This window comes from Cuculus canorus, chromosome 29 (assembly GCF_017976375.1).
Source record: "Cuculus canorus isolate bCucCan1 chromosome 29, bCucCan1.pri, whole genome shotgun sequence".
Lineage (NCBI taxonomy): Eukaryota > Metazoa > Chordata > Aves > Cuculiformes > Cuculidae > Cuculus > Cuculus canorus.
The window spans coordinates 3,457,601-3,479,481 of NC_071429.1; the positions used below are offsets into that span (position 1 = coordinate 3,457,601).

Sequence of the window (21,881 nt, forward strand, 5' to 3'; positions counted from 1 at the left end):
GCTGGCCACAGGAAACAGCCTGAGACTTGGCATACGGAAACTCAAATCCTGCTTTGCCCCATCTCTTGCTAAAAGTGGAAGAAAGGGCTGCCCTCACAGCCAATATGAAAAGACCTGAAGGAAACTCCTGGTTTTAAATCCACCTTGCTGCACCTCAGTGCATGGTACATGCTGAGAGGGAGGAGGAAGACTAAAACAGCCTGCGCAGCCAGGCCAAGTTCCAGCTTTCCTTTGCACTCTATATATAGTCAGCAAGTTCAGCCAAGCATGGGAGACAGGGAAGAGCAGCCTGGCCCGACACAGTGCATGGGAGGTCCTTCAGAGCCAACAAAAGTAGCAGGAAAGGGAAACATGCCCCCTCTCCCCTTCTATGCCACCTTACCAGGCTGCTGGGATTGCTGGGGGAGCTGCTGAGTGCGCTGGGAGCTGTAGGCCACTGGGTGACTGAGAGATCGGTATTGCTGGCTGGAGTTCGGGTACTGCCCAGGAGGGTAGTAAGAAACCTGAATCTATCAGAATGAAGAAAACATGGTGATGAGAACACAAGAGGGAGCAGGACCAAGAAAGCTGGTCCCACAGGACCAGTTTTCTCTCTCACCTGGCCTGGCTTCTGCTGAAGGAAATCAACCAAGGCTTTGGCTCTAGCCAGATGATAGTTCCTAAGGGAACTGCAGCCCCTTCCCGCTCCTCCCAGCCTCCACATCTGAGCTTTTTCCCAGCACAGTAGTGCAAGAGCGCAATAGGCACAATTCTCACCACAGCTCAGGGGAACAATCCCAGAGGCCATAATGTCCTGCAGGACCCCAAAGAAAACTTAAGAGGCGTCAGCCCTGAATCTGGTTGCTGTCCCTCCCCCAACACTACAAGCCACGAAGGACCAGCGGAGTTCTCAGCTAAGTGCCTTGTGAGCTCAGAGGGACAAGGGAGTAGAGAGCATCCTATGCCTAGCAAGGGCGTGTGCTTAGACCCCTGTGTACTGATCTGTCACGAATGGATCACAAAAAGAGGGGACCTGCTCTCAAGGAACTGTTTTCTGGACAGGCAGCCCCTTGCCTGACAGCTTTGTGTCAAGGTGCACATTCCCCCCAGGCTTGCGCGTGTTCTTACTTGCTGGGGAGGCTGAATGTAGCTCTGGGGCTGCAGCACCTGCTGTGTGGGGGCTGTGTGCCCTGAGGCAGAGTAGCTGGAGGTGGGAATGGGCTGCCCAGGGGTTGCCATGATGAATCCTGTCTGCTGAGGATGCTGGGAGATGAGGGATGACTGGAACATAGCCGAGGAAGGATCTGGTGCTTCTGTAGAGCCCTGTCGGCTGAGGCTGATCTGCCCGAAGGGGTTGCTGAGTTCGTCAGCCTGCATTGGGGATAAGTGGGAAAGATGGAGGACAACAGCACGTAGGACAACAGCACGTAGGACATAGCTCTGCTGAGTAGACTGTGGACCCCTTCTCCCTACTCTGTGTGGAGGAGCTCACCCAAGAAAGGTTCCCAGCAACGAGCCACAGACCAAGATCATTCTGCAGGAAAGGGGGTAGGGGCATGCGAGCTGCTGGGGGTGGGGTGAAAGCTCAGCGGACACAGGCGACATGCAGGGCCCCACACAGGCAGGGGTGGCCCCAGTCCAGAGGCCATGTCCCATGGGGTGTGCTGTTCCCAAAAGACCCGTCAGAGACAACACAGGGGCTGACTGAGACCACAGAGCAGCCATGGCCCCTGGACTCCAGTGCTGGACACAAGCATCACTTCCTGGTGAAGCTCTGGGCTTGGCACTTGCTCTTTCCCAGGCTATTTCCAAGATCAGTTTCTCCAGCAATGCTCGACCCTGGTGGGTCCCACAGCTTCAGGCATCCCACTGCCTTGATCTCACTGCAGCATGAAGCCTCATGAATCCCAAACCCACTGTGTGCAGCGTCCGCGGCATATCTGATTAGCAAAAGCTCATACACAACATAAACACAGCACATGAGTACAACAGAGACAGTGCAGAAGAGGAAACGGGGTTTATACCAAGTTGTACTGCTGGGGTGGAGAGACTGGCAAGAGGACTTGGGGGCAGGAGCTTGGAGAATACTGAACAGGCTGCAGCGCAGGGACCGGCTAAGATCAGCAGAGAAGGGAGTGGAGGAGAGAGATTTGGGTGGGAAAAGGGCATGGACAGGGGAAAAGGAAGGATAGGAGGAAGGAGAGAAAGAAGGAACAACAAGGTTAGTCAACTGAGCCAATTGCAAACGCACAGAAAGGGGCATTGCACAGGGTTGGAAAGCACGGAGACCAGAATGGGGGAACATTCACCTCTCTGTGAAGACATACAGCCCAGTCAGTTGCTTTGTGGAAGCTGGGAAGGCTGACCATGTCCACAAAGCAGCTCTTGCCTGGCATGAACGGTGACACAGCTTCACAATGGCCAGATATGGCCAACAGGAACGGGAGAGCCACTTCCCCCCAGCAAAACCTTTGTGACTCTCCCACTCCACTACCCACTTGTGTGTGGCACTGACTCCCAGCTCTCCCTGCAGTGCTGCTTGGCCCTTCCTGCTGGCAAAGTCCATTCTTCGCTCCTGCCCCTGTAGAGGCCCCTCTGGCTTTGTCACTGAGAGGCTCTGCTGATGCCTGTTTATAAGACTAACCTACCTCAAGCACCACGCACTGTGCTTTGGGCACTGAGCCTGTAATGATCAGCACTGGATTGGATTATTTTATCATTTGTTTTGACCTTTGGTGAAAGAGAAGGAGGACGCACATTGGGGACTGTGCATTTCGGACCCTTCACGAACAGTTAAACATAAGAACAAAGTTCTTCTAGAAACTAAAGCAAACAGTAGAAGGTACGAAATAAAACCCTAGCACGACACAACGCTCCAAAAGCCTGCCGTGTGTTTGAACCTCCCACCTAGGGCACTGCACACCGCCCCATGCAATGCTACAGCTCCACACAGATGCTCCTGCTAACCTTAGCGCTGGACCCCAGCTACCTCAGGAGACACCTCACTGGCAGAGCAGAGATGTTTCTCTTGAGTCTCAGTGTCCTCTGCCAACAGATCCACAGTCCCGGAGGCAGCCCAGGACCCAGGAACTACAACCCCCCCCATTCTCATGCAGTTGGCAACAGTCAGCAAAGTAGCTGCTCACATTATCTGCATAAAAAGCTGTTCAACGAGGCTTGTTTCCTCCTCCCATCTCAGGCCACCAAAACCATTTAGACTCACAGACCAGCCCAGGTTGGAAGGAAACTCAGAAAATTATCTGGTCCAACCTTTCATGGGAAAGGGAGCCTACGTAAGGTTATCTAGCACCCTCCCTGACCAGTTGCATCTTGAAAACCTGCAGTAGAACTTGCAGTTCTTCGCTGTAGGAAACATTATGAGATGACGCACCAGAAGGATTCCTATAAAACTGACAGGCAAGCTGAGGTCCAGCACTGACACGCTGCTCTGTCAGCATGGGAAGGTACTGAGGATACTTCCCACGCACACTGCCCAGCTCTGCACCCTCCAAACATGAGGCAGATTCGCTCTTCAAAAGTGTCCACTAGGGCTGGTTCCCACCCCTTCCCCAGTGCCGCTTTGATACAGGGGCAGCTCTTGTGCTGTGCTTTTTAACAGACTCAGGAGCAGAACAATGTATGTAGGAATAATAGCCGTGAGCGCTTTCCAGAGGTTTCCATCCTCAGAAAGAGCCCTGCAGGCTGTGGAACATCACTTGGGCTGAAGTCGGCAAGGGTTTGGAGAATACACCCAGGCACAGTTCCAGGTCTGACTTTCTGCAGGATGTCAGCCATGGGATTTCAGCACTGGGAGCTCAAACCCAACTATTTTTTGTGATGGTCTCTCACCAGGAGGGTGACTGGTGACAAACCTGTCACTCAGCAAAGGGCTACGCATCCCTTGCCAGTAGGACTACGCATCCCTTGCCAGTAGGACTGCTGGTCTGAGCAGATAAAGAGGCTGGCAATTTAAGATGTTGCACAGCATCACAATCAGGCACAGCAAGGCCCTCCTGACCATCTCCTGCTCTCTGCCAATAGCACAGAGGGATCATCACTCCCTAACAGGCCGCAAGTGCGAGGACACTCAAAATTCACTGGGGAAGTGTAAGTCCAGAACACCCTGGGTATATGCTGGCTCTGCTTCTGCCTTCCTCTTGCGTGCCAAAGGAGCTCACTGAACCCTCGACACTGTGCAGCAACTCACCTGGGATATCATATGGTTACTCATGGCTGGCTGCTGCTGGGCTGCAGGTGGGAGTCCTTGGGGCTGTGGTGGCGGCTGTTGGGGTGGCTGCGGTTGAGGCTGCTGGACTGTGCAGGTTAAGAGGCCACGGCTGGTCTGTGAAGAAGGGGACTGGCTGCATGCTTCAGGGGCACCTAGTATCAAACCTTGAAAAGAGAAAAGCATGGCAGCGTTGGTACCTCAGAGAGAAAAACATTGATTCCTTCATGGGAAAGGCAGGGGGAGATCCTGTCACTACCTCCTGTACTGCAGCCAGGTTGCATTCTCTGACATCCACATGGTAGCTTCCTCAGGAAACAGGGTGAGAAGGCCAAGTCACTAATCTGCCTCTGTTTCACAGCAAACCAAGGTGCTGACACCCTCAGGACTCCGAGTGATTGTACCTCTCCCCTCTGTGTGTCCATGTGCACACACTGACCCTCCACAGAGCTGGCCAGGGCTTCATCTTCTCCTCCTGGCCTGTGCATGCCCCAACCCACGCAGGGAAGACCAGGATGCAATTCTTGTTGCAGACTATGGCCATGAGTTGTATAGCTGTTTTCTCTCAAGAGCGTGTTCTCTTCCCTGATCCCAGTCTAGCACCCTCACCCCAAATGGACCCTACACACAGCAGTCTCCACCCACAGCTCTCGTGTAGTTGCTGTTTGTGTAAACCTTCAATGCTACTCAGAACTGTAGGAAATTAAAAGGCCAATGCCAGGCTCCCATGATGAATCCAGCTGGCTTCTGCCCCCAGGGCAGTGCATGCTAAGTGCAGGTGCTGGCAGGATCGGCACAGAGTAGTAAAAACATATCTGTGTTGCAATTAATTCTTTGGAGTTGTGTGACCTCTGTCTTGTCTGGAAGCACTGCACACAAGTCAAGGCCTTCTACAAATGCCATGGGCCTCCTGCTGGAAAAAGGAATCTGGCTGTTAACAGCAGCACCTGCCTGGTGGAAGGCTCTCCACCCCAGCATGAGGCAGAGATTACCAAAAGAGGGAGCTGCCAGATACACTCACGTCAGCTCAGCACCATAAACCAGTCTGTGGAAAGAAACCGGAGAGCTGTTCCCGGTCACAGCTCAGTTCCGCAGCTGCACATGGCCCCTGCCTTTGAGTGCTTGCCCAGAACAGAGAGGGGAGTCAGGGAATCCTATTTTCTGGTCACATAGACCCCATACATTGGTTGAGTAAAAGGCTAGCAGGTGGCAGGCTGAAAGCAATTCCTTTCCATGGCAGGAAAAAAATTTTAAGGATTGCAATACATGCTGCAGGGCACCCACCTGGGAAGTGCTCTCCTCAGTATTTTAGTCTTACTTCCAGAAATAAAAGGGTAGTGAAACTATTGCTTGATGCCCAGTAGTCGCTATTTAACTAATTCTGCCTCTGACCTACTGCCTTTCATCAGCTAATCTTGAGGCACTCCGCTAAGGAGTTCTGTATCATCAGCCACATGTTGCAAAGCAGGAAATGTTTTGCTTACAGTTGTTCAGGGGGTGAATGCTGAGAAAAGAGCCCCAGAGCCCTAAGCACTTCCTCCTCCACAGAATAAACATGAGAATAAGGAGGGTGTGGGGTTTTTTCTTTTTCCCCAAGTGAAAATTCCTTTGCTTCCCCCCAACACCTCAAGACATTTCTAATCACTCGCCATTATATAAAGCCTGGAGAGCAATTGGCTTCTGTTCCCAGGGGAGACCTGGAGGAAAAATACAGAAAGAGCAAAAAAGCAGATCTTCTCTTCCTCTGTTTTGCACATTTCTGGGACAGATCTTCAAATAGCTGCTCCCATCAGTAGATGAATCAGTCCTGGAGGTGGTTGCAATAATCAGAATAAGCGTGGCCCTGAGCACAATGGAAACAAGGTCCCAAGAGATGATGTAGACACCTTCAGACTTCAAGATGAATGTGTGGTTTTTCAAAGCCAGCCTGGGTGCCAGAACAGCAGCCTGGCTGCCTTTTAGATCCATTCCTTTTATTTGAAAGGATTTTTGTGGAGCAGTCTAATCACCTACAAGCAGTGATCTGCCTGCCCTCCCCAGTAAAATGACAGCTCTTAAGCACGTGGGGACCTGCTGCTTAGCGGCAAGAGTGGAGGAAGCTAGACAGTGAGACAGCTTTGGATTCTGCTCATTGACACTGCACAGCAACCATAATCAGCTACCATATGGCTCCTCAGTTATCACTGGACCATTAAAATGAGAGCAAAGGCCTGTGCTGCTTCTTCCACAAACGCCTTTCACACGCAGTCAGTTGAAAATAAAGGACTCTGCTCCCCACTAATAAAAAGGCTGGTGCCCTGCCAAGCCCAGCACACACGCTCTCAGGAAGCTGTTGTCAGAAGCGTTAACGGTGATGCCCCACGATAACATTTTCTGCGGATGGGCCACCCCTTGTCTTACCTAGATGGAAAAGGAAGAACTGATCTGAAGCAGGCAAAGAGATTCATGATCCTAATTCCCTTTGGCGCTTTTGAAACTTTGAGCTGTATTTAAAACCTCTTGAAGAGCTGCAAGCCCAGCTCCCTGCTGTTATGTTTGCTCTCAGGAGTATAGTGAATCATTTTGAGAGAACATGCTAGGCAGATGCCAATTAATGCAGCCTTTCTCTGATGAGATAGACTAATTGGTCATACTTTTCCCTGGACCTCCTTTGTTGGAAAGCAAGGAAAAGTGCCAAATGGTTCACCCTGTCTAAGTCTCCTCAGGGCTGTGAGGGATTCTGGGGAGCAGAAAGGAATGGCAACATAACTTGCAGCATAGCAGGGGAGAGAAAACAACATTAAATTGGAAGCTTCAGTTCCAGGGCATGGCACTAAACAATGTCCTTTGTCACAGATAACTCTGCTAAAAGGAAGGAAGATCTGATGGTATTGAAAAATTGGAAAACCCCTGCCCAGGAACTGAACACGTTCAGGTGATGCCAACCACGTCCTACCTTAACCAGTCACTGACCAGAATGCCACGAGCCCCAGTCCACCAGCCTGAACACTGATTTGCCAGAAGGTGTGCAGAGGAAACAGTACAGTACCTGACCGGGATGTTCTGCTGGCAGTGCTGCTTTTGCTACTCCCGATGCTGTCCCCCCGTGTCAGGATGGAGATGCCACTGAAACTGCTGGCTTTGGTAACGGGCGGTCGCAGGTTGCGGATGGAGCCATCTGAGTCTGTGCTGCTCCAGGGCCGAGGTTCCAGCGACTTTATCTCACTCTCCGTACTGCTCTGGCGGCTGCCTGAGGCCCGGTTCAAACTGTCCCGGTTGCCCCTGCAGAGACCGGAGGAATTAGACCGCACCTCCAGCAGAAAGGGGCAGCAGCAGGATCTGCAGGTGCTGCACCAGTAGTGCCACACTGGGGCGGTGAGCCCTGTTAGCAGCTGGCTCTGTGACACAGCATGTTGGCACTCAGTACAGGGATCTGACAGCAAACAAACACCCTGAGTCACAGCTTTCTTGTGCATGCACTGTGAAGACCCAGACACTGCTGATCTTCCTTGGTGTGTGTCGAGAAGTGACTCCTGGCTTTTTTCCCTAGCCAGATCCCAGCCTGGAAGAGATGCCAGCAGAGTCAGAGCGTAATCCCTTGCTAAAGCCCTCCTTGTCTCAGAACACGGAGCTTCTAACAGAGGCCTTGGGACAAGGCTGACAGAGATCTTGCGAGACCACTGTCCACACCAGCACTGGTAAGGCTTTCAGCCCATCCAGAACAGCTACATGCTGGGATATTGCTACGTTCAGAGCTGTGCTCCCACCGGTCACCCTCCTCTTAGTCCCAGGCCAGGTCTGGCCACAGCAGGACTTTATGGAGTATAAGCAAAACATCTTGAACAGTGAACTCGGTTTATCAGTCAGCTACAAATCCTAAGCACAATAATGGGTTCCCAGGCCTTTACTGGGGAGGAATGGTGAGGAAGGCAACCCTGGAAGAAATGCTGCTATAATGCTGCAGGCCGAGCCTGGAAGCAGCTCCACGCAGTTGTGGAAGGGAAAAGATAGGTGCGGAAGTGAGGTGATGTCCTGGGTTGCTGGGCGCATGTCAGAACCACAGAAAATAAGTCTCTTGGAAAACCAGTACAAATATCCCTAGAGAGGTGAAGGAATTGGACTATGCAGCTTTAACTTTCAAACTACAGTTGAGCCAACAAGCATCACTGTTAAGCTCTTGGGCTCTCTCCAATCTAAACTCTGAAGGCTGCTCCTGGGGATGTTCGGAGAGGGGCAGCAGCATTTGTGTGCACAAGGAAGGGGCAGATCGTGGCTTCTGCTCTGACTCGGCTGCAAACTTTGGTTTCCTGAGAACCCAGATCCCTCTCAAGCTGGTTACTGCTAATCCAGCAGCACAGTGGTTCTGCTTTTTCTACAAATGCTCTCCAAACTCCAGGCACACTTCCACATCCTCGCTCCTTGCGAGCACTGTTCTGGCAGCTTCAGCCACGCCTTTCTGTCCATTAGCCTTACTACAGCCTTTTTCCTAGTGTGTCCACCAGCAAAGAGCTCTCAGCAACTGGACAGGTAGTTCAGCAACATTAATACAGGACTTCCAAGCAAGTGAAACACAGCTGTATTGCTCTGAACGCCGTGCTCCGAGGGCAGTGTGCCTCTGCTGTTCACACAGACATCATCTCTGGCACCACCAAGGGAACCCTGGTCTCCTCAAGAGCTTGTCTATCTCTGTGCAGAGCACAGAATGGTCCCCCAGGCCAAACATCTCTTTCTTCTCCCCACTACGGGAACCACAAAACAAACACAATATGTTAACCAAGCCTGAGCTACGTGATGCACTGAGGAGAGGGGCGAAGCTGTTCCTATACTTGCTTAGCTCCTCCTGTCCATACACAGAGCTGCTTCATCTCTAGAGCTCTGACTATTAAATGAGAGGCCAGCAGGCATGAGAGTGTCTCCGTGCTCATCCTGTTCTTTATCCCCATGCCTTCAGCAGCCTCCTGCAGCAAGGGGCTGTGCAAGGTGACTCACCAGGCTAACTCCATCCTTCCAGTCCTTTCATCCACAGGAAAACTACTTAATAAGAAAATACAGCTCAAACATGTTCCCACTGCCCTCTGCAGTATCCTCTGACTAAAACTGAAGCTTCTGACATTTCATTGCCACCTTTAAGTAATCCAGCCTTTATAATAAGGGATTCCTGTTCATCCTTCTCCGGATGCCGATCCTGTCACTGTAAGGCAAGGGCTTTTCCTATCCTTTTGGGAAACAGGAGGCAGAATGGTTTGAAAACTGTTGGAAACCTCTGGCTTCCCCATTCCTCCCTGCCACTCCCACCTTCCGCCCCTCCAGTTTAATTGATGAATAAGCAAAAAAGGACTCAGAAATTGATGTTGCAAAAAATACAACTTCAGTAACTTCACAAGCAGCCATGCATGGGGCAAACTTACTCAGCAGGACAATGTACAAAAGAAGTCACACAGAGATACCTAAAAATCTGCCTCCGTTTGTGAGAACTAGAAGAAAAGCCTTCTTTGGAGAGTCTGTCGGTTAACATCAAAAAAAAGCATCATTATAGAGTCATGCAGTCCTCCACAGAGAAAGCCAGAGATATAAATATTGCCTGCTAAACAGTACTAACCTGCTGTCGGTGAGATATCCATTCTGGCCAGTCTGGAAGCACGGAAAAGACATGGAGATGGAGAGAAAAGTGAGACTTAGAAACTTTGAAAGCAACAAACCTAGCCAACTTCAAAGCAAAGAGGAGCAAAGCACTAACAGTATGGGATTCGGACACAGTTTGTGTTGTGTACCAGTTAGATGGTCACTCAGGAGTCTCGCTGAGCCTTCTGCACACCAGTCCCATTTGGCTCTCCACGCAGACCCATTAGGAACCTTTCCCGATACCTGCAACCCTGACATCTCTCGAGAGTTTGCAAATCTGAGTCCTTGGCTCCCTGCTTCTAAGGCATCTTCAACGGTAACTTTCTCAAGGGAACAACCAAGGCCAGACACATAAGGGTCATTATTTGCTAAATGCAGGCACAATTACCATGAAAAAAAAGGCAGAGGGCTCCAAGCCAGCCCAGCCCAACGTGTGACAATCACTCCTGCCTACGAAGTCAACTGAGAAGCACGGGCTCAAGCCCATGAACACAGAGCAAGGGTGAGTCCAAGCCCACCCAGTGCAGCGCTAACACAGGACAACACCCGCCCAAGTTGAGGACTACAGGCAGAGCTGCTCACCAACACGTCTGGATGGCTTTGGGCCTTTGCATGTAAGACAAGTCTATGATCGCTGCTGACTGGAGAGTCATCAGCTGAAGCCTGGTGACTTGACTTGGGACTCAGCACAGTGGCTGCTCTAACAATGCCCTTGGGCGGGCACATGGTAATTCCCATCAGGACAAACAAAAGGTGTCGTCTCCACGACACTCAAAAGCAGCAGGCAAGGAACTGGACTTTGAACATGATCCACAACAGATGGGCACTTGGAACTGTCCCTGATTCCAACATTTGCCACTTGGCATGGCATGGAGAGCTGCTTCCAGCTGGCAGACAGTACTCAACACAGCAGACTCTCTGAGTCAGACATGAGCAAGGAACACAGCTCCAGCTTAAAGGAGTTCTGCATAGGGAGCAGAGATTGCAAGGAAGGAATAAACAAGCTGCACACTTTATAAGAGAGGCAGTAACCATACTGCCTAACTTCATCCTGTAAAGTCACGGAGCCCTGCCTTACACTCCAAGGCCAGCACTGCTTGGTCAGGAGGTCAAAGCTGCAGCACTGGAGAGAAGCTGAGGGAGACAGCGGCTGCTCCTTCCAGGTTCATTGATTGATTTGCTATTCATCCCAGAAATGCCACTAAATAAGCTTATCTTGCATGGCAGCAAGGTGCAAAACTGTCTCCTCTGTCAGTCCCCACAGCCTATTGCCCGCTAAAACCAGGCAATTTAGGGAAGGAGCAGACTGGGGAGTGGAGTTGTGGCTCCTCTATCTCACTGTCTTAGACATCTTTGTTAGGAGCTGGAATTCAATGGTAGAAACCAAGAACATAGGCAAGTTTGTAGAAAAGGCAATGATGAGACCTGACCTTTCAGTACACTCAAGGACACCTTCTGCCACAAAGTTCTAGGATGGTACCTGGCAAATGAGTCATCCAAGCTTACCTCTCGTGCAAATATCCGCTCCCTGACCCGCTGATACTCTTCCTCTCGCTCTTCTATAGATTTGCTCCTTCTCCCATCCTGCAAGGGGAGTCTGATCTGAAGGGACAAACACATCTCAGCGGGTCAGCAGTTGCCAATGGGAGCAGGGGCCGCAGTCAGCTGCTGATATTTTTACGTAGCAGTGTAAGTGGATGTGGATTACGGAGTGTGTGCATGATGCCTGGATGCGATGACACAGCCTCTGCCTCTGAATCTACCTTCTGTACACCTATGTCTACGGATGAACATCCTGGAGGTCTTAGTGCACTCCACCTCCTGGATCAAGCGCAACTACTCTGCCTCAACCCTGCCTGATTCAGCAAGGACAGATCAGGAATGTCACCATGTGCTTCTGAAAGATAGGGCTTCTTTTTGCAGGGGTCAAAAAGCTAAAGGTCACTTTTTGGAGTACATGCCCATACAGCAAGCTCCTACTCTGTCACGGATTCTGTGCTTCCTGGGTAGCTGCATCACCTGCAGAGTGACACTATGCAGAAACCAAAAACTGATGCCAATTGCAATGACTAGTTCCCCATCCTGATGGCTTCAGCTCAGGAACATATCCCAAAGCAAGGGATAATGGTATTCTGGGGCGATGTAAAGACGGGAGTTACAAGAGCAAAGAGCAAGAGATCCTTGGTGAAGAGGTCTCCTGTCTCTTGCCCTACTTTTGATATTGAAGATTCTGTCTGATACAGGCTGAGCAAACAGCCACAGATGAACAAGCTAGCTCTGCATTACAGTTGTGGTGCCACCTGTGATAGCCCAAAGTAAGCCAGGGATTCAGGAGAGGTTTTTAGCTTCGATGGTTGGCAATGTTGCTGAGCTCAAACTGTTTCATTTTGCTGATGGTTTCCTTCCAGCAGCACTGCAAGGTCCTAATTCACAACTCGACTCACTGCAAGCCCCGGGGAGGGGTGGGAGAGATGCTTAGTGACACTCAACCCTGCAGCATTTCCAAGGAAACCTTAACGAAAGACTTCATCTTAAAGCTTGGCCCAGCCATCAGTCAATATTTAGGATACAGAAAAGTACACTCCCATTGGAACCCTCAAAAATTCTTCATGTATTTCTATAGTATTTTGTAAAGTTTTCATGATATATCTAGATCCTCCTGTTGGGGGTGGTGTGGAAGCTTCTACTAAAGAAGGTTACTGCAGGAAACCCAAGAGAAATTTAGAGTTGTTCTCATCTTAGAAAAGTTGCATTTGACTTCCACCAAGTATGCAGATACCTCATTGCCATCCCTTACCTGATTATCATCTCGGTCCATGCTGGTATCATCTCGTTTTAGGATAAACCTCTGTGGGAATTCTGCATTCTTCTCATCTTTGATGTGCTCAGAGAACCTCTGCTCAGGGCTGCAGGAAGAACAAACCCTTGTTAGATGGGCAAAAATGGACATAGAACTGCCTTCAAAAAACCACTGCTTTGTACGGAGTGAGGGCACGCAAAGATCATTGTTGTGTTCTCAGTCTGATGGCAACAAGGGCTCCTGGACCCTCTCTGAGAACTAAAGAAAACTAGGAAAGGCTTGTAAATACACACGCTTAGGACTGGAAGGGAAGGATTCTTCTCTTCTAGAGAGGGGATCTGTCCTTCTTACGGAGGTAAAAAAAATGGTGTGGAATCCATCCCGCTCTAGACTAAGTCAGGGTGTGTGGAGGTCATGTAGTGCCATGCAGGGAAAGGAAGGGGATGCTAATCCAGTTGTTCTCTCTCTCTCATTTCCTCCCCTGCCCCTTACATTCGCGTGTTACTGGTCTTGTTGATAATGACTGCCTTCCCAGTTTGGTCAACATTATGGTCCATGCCGAAGTAAGCAGCCACCCGGTGCAGCAGCATCCTGTGGTATGAGGTCATCTGAGGGAACTTCTTAAACTGATTGCTGAGAAGAGGGGAGAAAGCATTAGAATTCAGAAGGCCTTGAAACAGGCAATGATAATCTGACAAAAGAGAGATCAAGACCAGATCATCACTGCCAATTTATGCTAAGAAGAGAAGCACAATGGCAGTAACTTCCTTCACAGCAGATATGGCGTTAAAGCAATTGATACCTAATCAATACGATATTCAGAAACCTTGGACAAAAGGGGGTGCAAGAGAACAGGCCTCCAAATTGGTATGTCTGAAAGACTCTCTTTCTCCCACTGGTGCCCAAGCTCCTAAACTCTAAGTTACAAACCTCTTTAACTTGACACAAACTTGATGATCACTTACTTGTTATCACTAATAAATTCCAGAATCTCCTGTTCTAACTTTAGTAGCATCATTCTATCCCTGTCAAGGAAAGAAAAAGGCCACCTTTAGAGACAGTGAAACACAGTTTTCTCTGCTTGGTACCCCCCTCCCTGCAACAGAAAAAAGTCACAAATACCTGGAGCAAGCAACACTACTAACCAGGCTTCACACATCCTCCACGAGAATGAAAAAAAAATATGCCACATTTTTTTCATATATAGTAAATTAATTGCCAGATTTTTTTTCTGTTCAAAGTTGTTGTTTTGCTAACAGTGCTTGGCTTTTGGTAATATTGGATCTCTGCTCTGCTGGAAGCTCCACTGGTAAAGACTCCAGCTTTGCTGTTCCTATGCCAGCATTTGGTTCGATTGCATTCACTACTGACACAGCAGTGGTTCCTTTAGAGGTTTGTATTTGATAATCATTTATAGAAGGGTTTTAAAGCAATCAAGATACCTTCCTGCCTGCATTCAAACAAATTACTTTTTCTCTTTCTCTCTCTCCATAATACACAATTACACGTTTTGATTGACTGCAATACATAAAATTACAGTTGTGCTTCTTGTTTCTAGACTGCATCAGCTCCGATAACGCTCTCTGAATTCCAAAAGTAAAAAGAAACTTTCAGGAACTTTCTGTAGTCCCTCCTCCTCCCAAGATACACAAATATGTACATACAGATACACACATGCACACAAACACCACGGGTTTAAGACTCAATCAAAGAAGCACCAATTACCAGGTACTCCTTCCCTTCACTCAATCAGCAAGTTGTTTTGCTGACTAGCGACCTACCGTGGGTTTTTTTTCAGTGTATTTACTAAAAATTCATGCAAATCTATTCCAGTGGAGTCTGTATATTCCTGGCTGGAATCTGAAACAACAACAGCAGCAGAACAATTTAACAAAACACTGCAACGAAACAGACTGAAGGGAAGAGGCGTGTGTCTCACTACACGCATGAGAATGATGTCCCCACATTGCTGCCAGAGGAAATTCTGCCGCATTCTCACCGCTGACTCTTCACAACAGAAAGAGAGGAAGAAAAGCCCACCTTGTTACAGAATGGCACCGGCTGAGACCCATCACCCTGGACTCAAGGCCAGTTTGTAGCACAAGCTCTGAACACAACCTCTAGGTCAAGTTTCTCAATCTGTCCAACAGGGACTGTGCACCCTTTCCCTGAAGGGCAGCAGGAGGATCAGAACGCTGCATACGAGGCCCCATTAGGACAGCAGAGAGAAGGAGATATGATCAGTTCATCTAACGAAACCTTGTCTCTAAGCCAAATCACTCACAGCATGCTCAGGATACACCGTGCTCTTACAGGAGGCCCCTGCCAGTGTGGGATACCATACTTTCGTACAAGCAAGTTCTACACCTTTGATCCCACAAGCTATTTAACTGGAAAGCCCCTCTGGTCCTGTTCCTCCCCTCTCCCAGCACCCTTTTAAATTTAAAAGTAACCACAGAAAAAACATTGAGCGAAACTAATTCTGCCCCAGCACAAAGTTGCTGTGTGTACAAGGATTTCAGGTGCAATTTGCTCACTGCATTAACAGTGTCTCTTTTAGCAATTTCTAGGCCCCAAAATCATACACGCAGGATCATACAGCAGAAACTTAGCCCAATTCCTTGCCACTTCATAGCTTGCACTTGTAGTGGGCTTTACAGAATGAATCTAAACTGAAAGCAGAATTCTACACAGTGGGTCTTCTTGGGTTTTCATCTGCACACTTAAAAAGCCATCAGACCACTATAAACTAGATGGGAAGCCTGCAAACCTGTTGGGGCACATGTCAATCCCCCCTTCCCTCTCTCTGCTTTGCTCAGGAAAGGATGTTATAACAATGATACATTCCTGTACAGCCATCGGGAGAGAACTGCTCTGCTTCCAACAACTGTACCACTGGCCAACAGAATCCTCAAAGTCAACCGGCATATTCGAGTGAGCACCTGACCTCGAGACAGCATTTTCCTTGGTGCCTTTTCTTTATTCTTGTCTTTTTCTTCTTTCTCAGCCCCATCTCTCGTGGACTTTTCCTCTTCCTTGTCAGAGGGGCAGCTAACGTGCAACTGAATGATGTCCTGGAACAAAACAAACCAGCTGGTCTGAGTCATTTGGGCACTTGCTGGAATTACTGCCATGGCTGGAGATGTCGGCAGCTAAGAAAGGCAGCGGGTTCAGGTTGTGGGCCAGAGACATTTCATAAGAAGCCCCATTCTGAGAGCAGACAAAGAGGTCTCTCTCCCCACCCTCCTCCCAATGAGAAGCCTTCAGTGGGCTCTGAGGGGACTCTCAACAGCATTTGTTACTGTTGAAAACCTGCCTTGCCTGGATCACCTCCAAATCTAAGTCATACGCTTCCCTGTTCAAAGCCGACAAAATGCCATTGCATTTTGGACTCAGGACTGCCTAAGGTGAGGAAGGTCCTGCATCATTTCAGTAAGACTCTATGTCTAACCCAGAAAGAGAAAGGGCATGAGAAGAAAACAGAATACACAGCAAAATGCATATGTGGTGTGATGAGCAGTCCGGTCCCTGTGCCACACGGGACCTTCCAAAGTTTCTTTTCACCTCTCTTGAGATGCAACAGCCCAACACAGCCTGAGGTTTCACCATATGAGGAAATATTAAACACCAGCAGGATTGTGAAAGGCCATGTCAGATCATCTTTCTTCTGTCTTTATGCTAGTGTGGTTCTGTGGCACCACAATATGTGCTTATGGGTTGCTTCAAAAGTCCTCCGAGTGACCCTGCAGTTCTAACTGAAACCCAAACAAGAGACAGGAGAGCAGCCTCTGGAGCTGGGAGCCTCAACACAAAGAGCGCTTAGAGGCCCACTACCCCATTCACATTCACCACAGGGGTGAGGTGGTCTGGGCAGCACTCAGCCCTGGCACAGCCCAGGTTTGTCCTTGTCAATGGAAAGTAGCATAGAAGTCTCTGATTTGGCAACACAGCCCTAAGCTGGTGACTCTGCAGCTCAACGGGGATGGGCTGTAGCTAGCCACAATCTGATCTCCAGCGAGCCAGCTCAGATCTCTGCACACTGCATCATTCTGTGCTTCTAAAGCCTGTGTGGGCAGAGAAAGCTCATCTGCTTTTGCTGGGGCAGACAGGTTCTCAGCGTCTCCCTGACTGACCTTCAAGCTTCAGCTTCTCTGCCACTGCTCACAAATAGAGATCATCTCCACAGAGCACTGCAGATCACTTCTCTGCGTGCTGGCTGCTTTCAGTCACTGCAGCCGGAGCTACATGGAAAAATATTGCATAAAAACTTTCTTCCCATGGCCAGAACCCCAGGGGCTTTGTGAAGGTGAAGTGCCATTCCATTTTTAGGGGCGTAAGCCTGCACAATTTGAGTAGTTGTGGGTGCCCAGTGAGCTGATGCAGACGATTCCTTGTGAGAAAAAGGTTTTGACTGTAGCCACATGAGTAGTGCTCACAGGCACAACCACTTCCTTCAAAAGTGGCCTCTTGTGGGAAATTCTTGGCTCTCAGAGGCACAAGTCCAGGACAGAATATTACTTCTAGCATGATGTGGATTTTCTGGGCTTTCATACTCCATGCTTGTCTCATTCTAGGCCTACCTGGGACTCCAACAGCCCATCGACAAAGGGGCTAGATGATTCTTCACATACAGCCAAGCTCCTGACCAGCTTAAGCTTTGAATTAGACTAGAGAAGGAAAAGAAAGAGTATAGTTAAGACACCTTGAACAAAATGCACACGCTTAAGTTCATGCTGTTGTATTACCAACCCACTCATGTTAATTAAAATCGCTAAAAAGGAGAAGTACCAAACCAGCTTCTTGCAGCAAACAGGAATATACAAAGGCTTGCGAGTTCTAGAGCAAATCAGTTATTTTCCTCCTTAAGTTTTGATTAGGATTTGAACCAATCAAATTTTAGGTAAGAAAGTTAATTCATGCACTCTTTGACCTCTTCAGCCAGAGCAATTCCAACCTCTTTCCTTCTCACCTGGCAAGAATTCAAATGATTGACTGAAACCAACTATTTTATTGGGTTTTAAGATGTGAAGATTGTTACTGTTCTTAATTAAAAAGCTGTCATTCCATTTACACCTCACCTGTTGGACCTGATGACTTTGATTATTTCGAGTAACGTAGTAGTGCTTAAAGAAAATACTTAAAACTTGCACTTTCAGGACTCTTGGCAAGCTGACTCACTTGGGTGACAAATAGCAAAAAAATATCACCCAGTCACATGAGATCCCAGCCAGGATCAACAACACAGAGAAAGATCTGAGGTGCAGAGACACATTCTGCCCTACTTAGGACAGGGCAGGAACTGGGATCACACCCTCTTTATGCATCACACAGTCCCGGCTTTTAAGATCAAGCAGAACCATTAGAATATTTTTCTGACTACTCTGTGCATCATAAACAGCAAATCTCTTTCATACAGTACTTTCATCAAACCCAAAGCCAGGCAGAACCCCTGTTCCAAATTTAACTGCATTCTTCTCTCCCCCATGTCTCAGGGTTGAGTCTCTCTTCATTTGGGGTTGAACTTTTAGGCAAGATAAAAAAAAAAAAAGGAGGGAGGGAAGAGAACTTTGTCCTCTTGATTACAGTTTTAAAATCAAGCTCTGAGCAACCTAGTCTGATATCACAGCTGACCCTACTTAGAGTAGAAGGCTGGACTAAATGAATCCTAGCTGGACTCCTAGACGGACTCCTGAATGTGCTGTTTGTGTAACCGCCAAGCCTGGAAAATTCATGTTCACTTTTGATAAACTGCTTCAGTACTTATCAAATTCTGCAAAGCAAAAATGGGGAAAAAGAAAAACCTTAAAGGTGTAAAAAAAAAATAAAATAATCACACCATGGCTGCATTTTTACCCCGAGATACTGCCAACAAACAATGTTATAGAACAGTGGTGTCCTGATGCTTATCACTAACACAACACACACCATCATTGTGGCAGCAAACGTATTCCCTGAAGAAAAGGGGCCTTACGTGAAACCAGACATTTATACTTAACTCTGTTTTTTAACTGGAGGCTGTAGCAGGCCAGTGCACTGCCCTGTCCCTCCAGTAACAACTCTTGAGTTTCATTTCTGGCCTTTGGGGCTCCAGGGAGGGGATACGTGTGGCAGTTCATAGCCGCAGACAGTTCCTTCATGGGTTAAGTGTGCATTAAAAAGGAGCACTCGTGCTCCAGTGCATGAAAAGTTCCTGTCCTGAACCATCAGGTGCTGTGCGTTGCTTCTGGAGACAGGAAAGACTTGAGAGTACCGTCCTAAGGTTGGGATCACAACTCAGCTCAGAAGGGCCAAAAGAAGGACGGGAGGTCATACCTTGGCTCTTTTTCTGGCATGCCCATGACTTGACGTTCGCCTCTGTGGAGAAAGAAAAGGGGAGGCAAGAAGCTTAATCTGACTGAGTACATTGCGAAGGGTAATCGCAGCGCAAGGCATGTAAAATCACTCGGAAGAAAACCTCTACCTGACAGAAATGAGACATGAACAAATAAGAAGACCTGGAGAACTGTCCTGCCAGGCCCAAGGTGGGCAAAAAGCCTTAAAAGCGGTCAAGTGGATTAGACCCAGTTCCTCTGCTTCTGAAAGCACAACTGGGGGATCACTTCTAAGTGAGAAAACTGGAAGCCTTGTACCATTTGTGAGACATGATAACACAGCGGATCACGGAAGAGACACACTGCTGCTCTGATTTAAGAGACACTGAGCCATCTGTTATCCCAACCTTCTTTCCCCATTCCACATTACAAAGCAACCAACATCAGGCTCTTTCTGAGCAACACTGGTGTCTGCCAACGCAGTGGCTGAACAAATATGGTGCCAGACACCAGCTTTAAATGCAGGAGCGTTCAGCAGGTTGTTGAGGGTGGGCATTCCTTCAAGCTCAACATTAAGCCAAAAACACATGTGGCAGGAGAGCAGAGCAGCAGGAATAACTTCCCGCACCTTCCAAATGATGCTTGTGCAGATTTTTTTTCCTTGCAGAAATGAAATCCCAAAACATTCACTTCCTATTTGAGCACTTTTAAGAGTAACAAAGCAATGGCCAAGCACCACTCCTGAAACCAAGCTCTCCCAGGGATGCCTTCACTTCACATTAAGTCATTCACTGACCCTTAGGTCAAAAGGACGAATAAGAGGGAGGTAACAGGCACAGGACTAGAACCTGGGTACTGAACACAAGTGCTCCCAGGAGCACAGCATCCCATTTTCTCCTGGGCTCAAAAAATTTGAAATTATTCCACACTGAGCAGAACAGATTCAGCTAAAGAGAAAAGACTGCGAACAACACAGTCTGTATGGTATTGTATCCCCTCGGGAGGTGGTAGCACAGGCTTTGACCTCTTCCGGAAGGCAGAGCAGCTACCCTGTGTTTGCCAAGTGGAAGGAGAGGCTTGGCTTTGCAAGCTGGTAGAAAGTACTACCTATTTGTCTTGCACACTTACCTGAGATTCCTGGCGCACGCTCACCTCCTCCCCCACATCCTTATCCACCTCTTCCTTGCTTGGTGACCTGGACACATATTTGGTTTTATTCACAGATTCCTCAACCACCTTTTTTTCAGACTCCTTCATTATTTCCAGAGACTCTTGTGTTGTGCTGCTGCTTGACATCTTCAGAGCCCTACAACGCAGCAACAGGCACCTGCCAGAAGAGGTGACAGAATGGGTAGAAAGGACTCGAGAAGTGGAGAGAGTGTCTGTCTAGAACACAAACTCTTACACATATAGGTTGTACCTTCTTTGAAAATCAACTTGTGTACAAAGACCCCAAAACAAGTACTCCAATAACAGCTCACCCACTCATCCCCTTGGACGCAGCCCCTTGCAGCACCTGTCTTAGTAGGACCTTATAGGAGCTCCAGGATTCTCAGCGGAACTCTGGAGACGCTAGCAGGCCTGAACAAAGGTCCCCAGTGCCAGCACTCTGCCCTCTAACTTCTTTGATGCAAGGGAGACACAGTCCTAATTCTAGGAAACATTCAGAGACAGGGAATTCAGTAGGTAAAATAAACTCAAGCAACCAGAGAAGGTGAACTCTGGTCTAGGACAAACAAAACTAACAAAACTGCATTTTCCTCCCAAATCCCAGCCCAGTCCTTCTTGCAATTAGTCATATGTTCATTGAGAAAATAGCCTCGTACCCAAAACATTGCTTTGGTTCTTTCCATGTAATATCTTCTCGCAACTGCCTACGGTTTGATACTTCAGGAAAAGTGGGAGTCAAACAATAACAGTTAAATTGCAGACTAAGAAGAAAAAATAATGCTTCCTGACAAAGACGCATTTAATTGCTTCCTTTTGATTAGCAAGAACATACGCAGCCCACAGAGCCCCTGAAACCAGCTCTGAATTAGAGCAGAATCCAGACAGAGCAGCACCATGTGCCTCACTCTGCTGACAGTCTTAAACAGGAGCAATGAACATGTCACGTATCCATTCATCAAATTAAGTGTTAATCCCAAACTTATTGTCTAAAATTGAAATGTCAGTCCTCTCAGCTAAGTCAAAGCAGGCCTCCAAGCTTGAGTGAGGGCTGAACCAGTTTAGGTAGGATTGCAGAGGGGTCCTGGTACTAAAAACCACATTTGTAGCAACACTGCCATCCATGCTGACGGCAGAGGAGGAGGCTGCATAAAAGCAGGTGCATTGAGACAAGTTTGCAAAAAAGAAAAGGGGAAGCCTAAATTTGAGAGGCTCAAACAAAAGGCCTGGGCACTGGAAAGCATAGCTGAGGCTTAACAACTCACTTCATTCAGTACTTTGGCAGAACATGGCTGAAAAAGAGTCGGATCTCCCCTCTGCATGGGAACTGCTGATATTCATTAACTAACTCAACCTCATTCCCCTCTATTTTGTGGGGCTGCTGAACATTAAACATGTATATGACTCTTATTGCAGCTACTGGAAGCAGTTCCGGATACAGAAAGTGAGAAAGCACAATCAGCTACTTGTAGTTCATGGATGCTTACAGGGATTTGTGACAAACTTGTTAAGGCACCCAGAGCCGATACCCTGTTGGGAATGGAAAAAGCTGTGTCCTACAGGCAAATCCCCAGGGCAGGGCTGCAGCCGGAGAAACCACAACATCATACAGTAGCAAGCGTGCCTGGGAGATGCCAGCACTGCACTGGATCTCAGTGAGAGGAAGCCACAGTCACGTTGGCTTTCCGTCATATCTATCATCGCCCGCTCTGCACTTAGGATGAGCTTTCCTCTGACTCACTGCTATCAGTTCAGTCACAGATGGGAGAACTGGGAAAGCAAAACGTTATTTAACCCA

General features: G+C 48.3%; 1 protein-coding gene across 6 annotated transcripts in view; it reads right to left on the bottom strand.

Annotated features, from left to right (window-relative positions):
• The window catches only part of R3HDM2 (R3H domain containing 2), a 56,809-nt gene that overhangs the window by 5,516 nt on the left and 29,412 nt on the right, over window positions 1-21,881 (bottom strand). For 3 of the 6 annotated variants that reach the window (XM_054051345.1, XM_054051346.1, XM_054051347.1), the window contains exons 2-17: window positions 20,045-20,243; window positions 18,918-18,959; window positions 17,186-17,272; window positions 15,553-15,679; window positions 14,387-14,465; window positions 13,571-13,630; window positions 13,098-13,238; window positions 12,603-12,711; window positions 11,312-11,407; window positions 9,783-9,814; window positions 9,631-9,684; window positions 7,233-7,465; window positions 4,187-4,371; window positions 2,004-2,093; window positions 1,108-1,350; window positions 383-509 (exon numbers count right to left, since the gene is read on the bottom strand). In XM_054051345.1, the coding sequence (XP_053907320.1) occupies window positions 383-509; window positions 1,108-1,350; window positions 2,004-2,093; window positions 4,187-4,371; window positions 7,233-7,465; window positions 9,631-9,684; window positions 9,783-9,814; window positions 11,312-11,407; window positions 12,603-12,711; window positions 13,098-13,238; window positions 13,571-13,630; window positions 14,387-14,465; window positions 15,553-15,679; window positions 17,186-17,272; window positions 18,918-18,959; window positions 20,045-20,212 (1,873 nt within the window). In that variant the 5' untranslated portion in view covers window positions 20,213-20,243. The remainder of the gene's footprint in view (window positions 1-382; window positions 510-1,107; window positions 1,351-2,003; window positions 2,094-4,186; window positions 4,372-7,232; window positions 7,466-9,630; window positions 9,685-9,782; window positions 9,815-11,311; window positions 11,408-12,602; window positions 12,712-13,097; window positions 13,239-13,570; window positions 13,631-14,386; window positions 14,466-15,552; window positions 15,680-17,185; window positions 17,273-18,917; window positions 18,960-20,044; window positions 20,244-21,881) is intronic. The other 3 variants (XM_054051348.1, XM_054051349.1, XM_054051350.1) reach the window with 3 other exon arrangements.